Here is a 5,624-nt window from a genome sequence, read left to right as displayed (position 1 = left end):
TTAAAGACTAGACGGGGAAAAAACGCACTTTTCCTAGCCGGTTTGAAAGAGTAGACGATTTGAAGGACTAGACGGCTTACAGGCTAGACGGGTTCAAAGACTAGACGGTTTTAAAGGCTAGACGGTTTTAAAGACTAGATGGTTTTACAGGCTAGACGGTTTTAAAGACTAGACGGTTTTAGAGACTAGATGGTTTTAAAGACAAGACGGTTTTACACGATAGACGGTTTTAAAGACTAGACGGTTTTAAAGACTAGACGGTTTTAAAGACTAGACGGTTTGAAAGACAAGACGGTTTGAAAGACTAGTTGGTTTGGAAGACAAGACGGTTTTAAAAACTAGATGGTTTGAAACAGTAGACGATTGAGAGGAATAGATGCTTGTCCATACTAGACAGATTTTTGGACTAGACGAGTTGCAAAACGCACTTTTACTGGACGGCTATAAAGACTAGACGGTTTTAAAGACTAGATGGTTTTAAAGACTAGACGGTTTTTAAGACTAGACGGTTCTCAGACCAGACGGTTTTTAAGAGTTGACGGGTCTTACACTAGACGATTGTAGTGAGTAGACGGCTTGAAAGGCTAGACGGTTTAACAGACTAGACGGTTTTAAAGACTAGACGGTTCTGAGACTAGACGGTTTAAAAGAGTAGACGGGTCGTAGACTAGACGGTTCGCTAGCGTCCCTCTTGATCAGGGCCGTCTGCAGCGCAAACTGGATCTGAGGTACAACAAATGTTCTAAGGGCGTCCAACTTCTGCCACGGAGCCAGCAGGGACTTTTCTACAGCATGGACATCCTGGAGCATGTTCTGAATTGTGTCAGTCGGCGTTTGGTCCGCGCGGAGTCCTGTTGGTACACCGAGGTGCTGGTAGGTTTCGCCCTCGCCCAGGTAGTCAATCGGGGCCCCCTGGATGAGAGTTCTGACGGGTATTGCTTTCTTCTTTTCTATACAGAGAGTGGCGCACTTCTTGGCGTTGAAGCTGAGGCCAATCCACTCCGCGGCAGTGCTGACAACGTCAAGCAGTTGCTGCATTTCTTCTTTTCCCCATGCAAGTAGGACCAAATCATCAGCGTAGCCGAGGCAGCAGATGTGGCTATCGAATAGCTCATAGCCATTGGACTCCTTGAGGAGAAGCAGGGTACGTATGAGAATCTCTATGACCAAGTTGAAAATGACTGGTGGAAGTGGGTCCCCTTGTTTAACTCCTGCTTCCATGTTTATAGGCCCCGTGTCCCCGCCAGATGTGCTGAAATACACTGAGCCATTGTACAAGTTCATAACAAGGTCTATGATGTGCTGGGGAAGGCCATGTTGGCGAAGCATCATTTCAATCACGTTGTGAGGCACCGACCCAAAGGCATTTGTGAGGTCCAGCCAGGTGATGGTAATGTTGGAGTTGGTAATGCGCGCATCGTCGAGGCATTGCTGCAATACAAAATTGTGCTCAGCGCAACCCTCTTATGGCATGAATCCTTTCTGCTCCTTGGAAATGGCATTTGTGGTGATTGACCAGCTGAGGATCGCGTCGGCGAGGACCCCTGTATACAATTTATACAGGCAATTTGAGAGGGCAATTGGGCGCCAGTTGGAAAGGACCTCCTTTGGACCTTTTTTGTGAAGGAGGATGGCCCTAGAGGAGCGCCAGGCTGCTGGGATGTTCTTGGCCCTGTAGCAGTAGCTAAAGATGGAGTGCATGATGTGGGCCCCACGGTCCTTAGACTTGAGGGTCTTGAAGTCGATGGAGTCGGGGCCGGGGGCTGTGTTAGAGGCCTTGGCAAGCCTCGCAGCGATGGCTTCCCTGGTGATGGGATCTGCAAGTATGCCATCATGCTGTTGCGTCGTGGGCAAGGAGACACCTTCCGGGACGGAACAGAGGTCCATCTGGCGCCCCTTGTACACATCCTTGAAGTACGCCTCTACATCAGCAGTTGGTACGGGGCAAAGTGGTGAGTCTTCGCCTCGCACGTCCCGCATGGCGCGCTTCTTGTTGAGTCGGTAGAGGCGCTGCAGGCGGCGCGCTTCCTCGGCAGCGTCCCGGCGGCCCCTGCGACCCCCGCGCGGCCCACCTTGGCGGCGAGCGCGGCGAGGGCCCTGAAGTGAAACTGTCCACTCGTTCACGGTCGTCTCGAAATCCTCCCAGCCCTGCGCGGACTCGAAGCGTTCGATCCACTTTGCTTGAGCCTTTGACGGCCTGGCAGATGGTGAGGTGGGGCTGGGCCCGGCTAGGTGGGACAGGAGGTCGCCGACTGGGGTCGAGCATGCGGGACTAGTCTGAGACCTTACCGTGGCTGGTGTCTCGGTGGTGCTGGGGGCCGCCGGGATGTGCTGCAGGGTGTTGTGACTCAAGGATGGCGTCCAGGAGTTGCAGTCCACGGAGCTGGTAGGCGGTGGAACTGGCAGCACCGGCGATGATGGAATGGGTGGTGAGGGTGATGCGGATGGCCCCGGAGCAGCGGTAGTTCCTGTGGAGTGAGAGGAGGGCAGTGAACTGTCCTGGACACTCAAAAGGTTGAAAGAAACAGGAGCTACTTGCCTGGGGGCAGCATCCGCGCTGTGTATCATGGCCAAACCCGGGGCGTGCAGGGCCGCAGCTCCGCCCGAGGGCATCGTTGCCGGGGCCCTTACCCCGAGAGCCTCTGCGACCGCACCTGGGTCCTGGCAAGCCATGGGGTCCCAGGGCGACGACGGGGAGATGGTAGAGGTGAACCTGGCGGCGACCTCGGCTGCGGCCTCCTCCCAGGGGCGGCCGCGGGGTGTGGTCTAGAACTATAGAGGTGGGGAGGACTGACAACTCCGCTATTCAGGGCGGCGACAGAAGCGACCCCCACTTCCGAACGCAGCGTTGCCTACCTCCCAGGGGCGCGGATGGGCCGCTCTGGCGCCGTACAGCCTGTGCCGGGCTGTTTCAATGGCAAATTGTGACTGAATATTGTTGTTATAGCATACTGAATCATAGAAGACGTGTAAACGAAGCACATAGAACAATTTTAGGCGGTATATAATAGGAATCACAGGTGACTTGAAGGGATAAATGTAAATACAGGTGTTTGTTTGTGGCTACGTACAGCCGATTGTGGGCGTGAAAGGCTTCAGATGCACCCGTAGATGTGTTGACATCACTAAATATTAAAGCGAGAGTCATCCTAACACATTATTACTGATCCAAGTGTAAGTTTTAGCTCAAATATGCGTTTTTATTGGATGATCTGCCAACACGGAGGGAGCGCTGCGACAGCAGAAGGATCACGTCGGCTGCTTCTGTGGGCATTGTGGTTTTGGGGGAGTGTCTGGGGGTGTTAGGAGGAGTGACAGCAGACAGGATCTAGAAAATAAAGAAAGGTAACTGTATAGAAAAATCTGTAAAGCCCCTATTTTCCCGCCCTTTACTCACACACCTAGAAAGGACCTAACCCTTAGTTGCATCTAATTAAGAAGTGTATACACAAAATATTGCCAATGCCCTGCTGCTTTGTTGTGAGTTGTGAAAATGGGTATCCTGAAAAATTCAAGGCTGCTCAAGAAGCCAGAGTTGCTGCTGGTCTGCCCAAAATCTCGTTTTTTTCATGTAAACAGGTAACATATACTAGACTAAGCCTTCGCAGAGATTCCACCAATTCATTAGTTAGTGAAAGATAAGGTATTAAAATACAGTAAAAAAATATCTCAAATGTGGCCAATGTCACTTTAATTTTTAGCTTGACTGAAATAAAACAAGGAGTCAATTAATTCCATGTACATGGACTTCAAAATAATACAAATTCAGTAGCACATACATCACATTCTTTCCTCACAGAGAGATCTTGAAGCATGGCAAAAAGCAATCCCAAGGGCTGACCTACCTTTAAAGGTAGGCAGCATTGTCTGCTCTGACCATTTCTATGAGTCAGACATAAAAAGAGTTAATGATGATTTAATTATTGGGGACCTAGTCATTAAAGGTGAACCACTTAAAAATCCTGTCCTCCGTGAGGGAGCTGTACCTAGTATCTTTCCTAAACTGCCTGCACGCTTTAATAAGAAAGAAATTAAAAGGAGAGCTCCAAAAGAAAGGAGTGCTGTTCCAGTTAAAAGGACTGCTTCACAAGTAGAGGAGGTATTGTAACTTGTAAATCATTCAATTACCAAAACAATACAGGCATAACACAATTAATTACCCATTACCTTCAGGTTTTAGAACAGGCACTGGACCAGTCGGAGGACATTCAAGTGGCAGAGCCCTCTGACCTACCTGCCCCAACACCTCCTACTACAACTATTGACCCATCCAAAGTCAAAATTCCCTGGAATGGTTGGGGAGTGCATATTTTAAATGACAAGCAATTGTACGTTAAAGTTAATGATAAAGGCACCTCCACTCATTCCATCTCCATCCAAGTTGGTAATGATGGTAAAATTTCTCTAATGATGAGAAATAAAATTATTCCTGTAACACTAGACATGGCCAAAGATTCAACAGACATTGAAAAAATTATTAACGAAGCTGACATGTACTTGGAGTGCTCTGGCAGTGGGTCAGGCACTTTCTCAACCAATTGCAAAGGTGGTATTTTGAGGGGAGTGAGATGCAGGTCATGCAGAGAAAGAAGAAAAAGTGATCGTAAAAAAATTAAAAGACAAGAAGCAAAGAAGAAAAAGCAAAGGAAAAGGAGCAAAAATGTGTACAAAACGAAGATTCAAAATGTAAAGCTAAGAGTAAAGGTAAGCAGGGATTTAGTTTCCCCATTAATTTTAAAACCCTTCTCACTTGCATAGTTGTTGACAATTGATTCTTAAAAAATGCATTTGCAGGTGAAAACAATGAAACAAAAAATTAAGGAAGCTTGGCAGGAATGCAAAAAAATTAAGAAACAGAAACTGATTGATTTGTTGGAAGGTCTACCTGATGCTCAAAAACAGGCAGTCCTTGCCATTTTTAATGCTGCCAAGGTAAAGGGGCCGACAGGCAATAGGTATTTTCTTGATTGGGTCTATGAAGCAATGCTCATGAGGATTAAAAGCCCTAGACTATATGAGCACATTAGAAGAAGAAAAATTCTACCCTTGCCTTGCAGATCATTGCTAGGCAGGTACATGAAAAAAATCCATCCAGTTTTTGGCTTTCAAACAGCTCTTTTTCAAGTTCTGAAGGAAAAAGTCAGAGGGTGGGATGAGAAAGAGTTACATGGTAAGATATATCTATTTGAAAAATTACATTTAATTAAGATTTAAAAAAGGAGAGGTTTACATCTCTTTTTTTAAAAAAATTTTCAGGGGCTATCCTCATTGATGAAATTAAAATTCCTGAAGGAATTGAATTTGACAGGCACTCTTTAAAAGCTATTGGAGTTGTGGACATAGGGAAGCACACCCCTGAAGAACAGCATGGCCAACTGGGGGACCATGTCCTTGAGGTCATGTTCCAACCCTTCCGGGGGCGGTGGCATCAGAGCCTTGGCTGCTTCCTCGCCAGAGGAAATGCCAAAGGCGAAGTACTTGCCAAAGTCGTGCTAGAGGCTATTGCCTTGACCGAGGAAGCCGGCCTCAAAGTGGATGGGGTTATAACTGATGGCGCCACCTGGAACAGGAACATGTTTGGAAGGTTTGGTATTGGTGAAGGGACATCCAGTTGCCAACACCCA

The 5,624-nt window shown here is 47.6% G+C and overlaps 1 protein-coding gene across 1 annotated transcript; it reads right to left on the bottom strand.

Moving 5' to 3' along the window:
- Positions 1–1,464: 1,464 nt before the first annotated feature.
- Positions 1,465–2,613, bottom strand: LOC127750707 (uncharacterized). Its single transcript, XM_052273064.1, has one exon. The coding sequence runs from the start codon at positions 2,611–2,613 to the stop codon at positions 1,465–1,467; it is 1,149 nt and encodes a 382-aa protein (XP_052129024.1).
- Positions 2,614–5,624: the final 3,011 nt, after the last annotated feature.

The sequence above is a fragment of the Frankliniella occidentalis genome, unplaced genomic scaffold (assembly GCF_000697945.3).
Source record: "Frankliniella occidentalis isolate FOCC.00 unplaced genomic scaffold, Focc_3.1 Scaffold242, whole genome shotgun sequence".
Lineage (NCBI taxonomy): Eukaryota > Metazoa > Arthropoda > Insecta > Thysanoptera > Thripidae > Frankliniella > Frankliniella occidentalis.
Note: the sequence above shows the minus strand (reverse complement) of the source record. Positions and strands in the feature narration are given on the sequence as shown.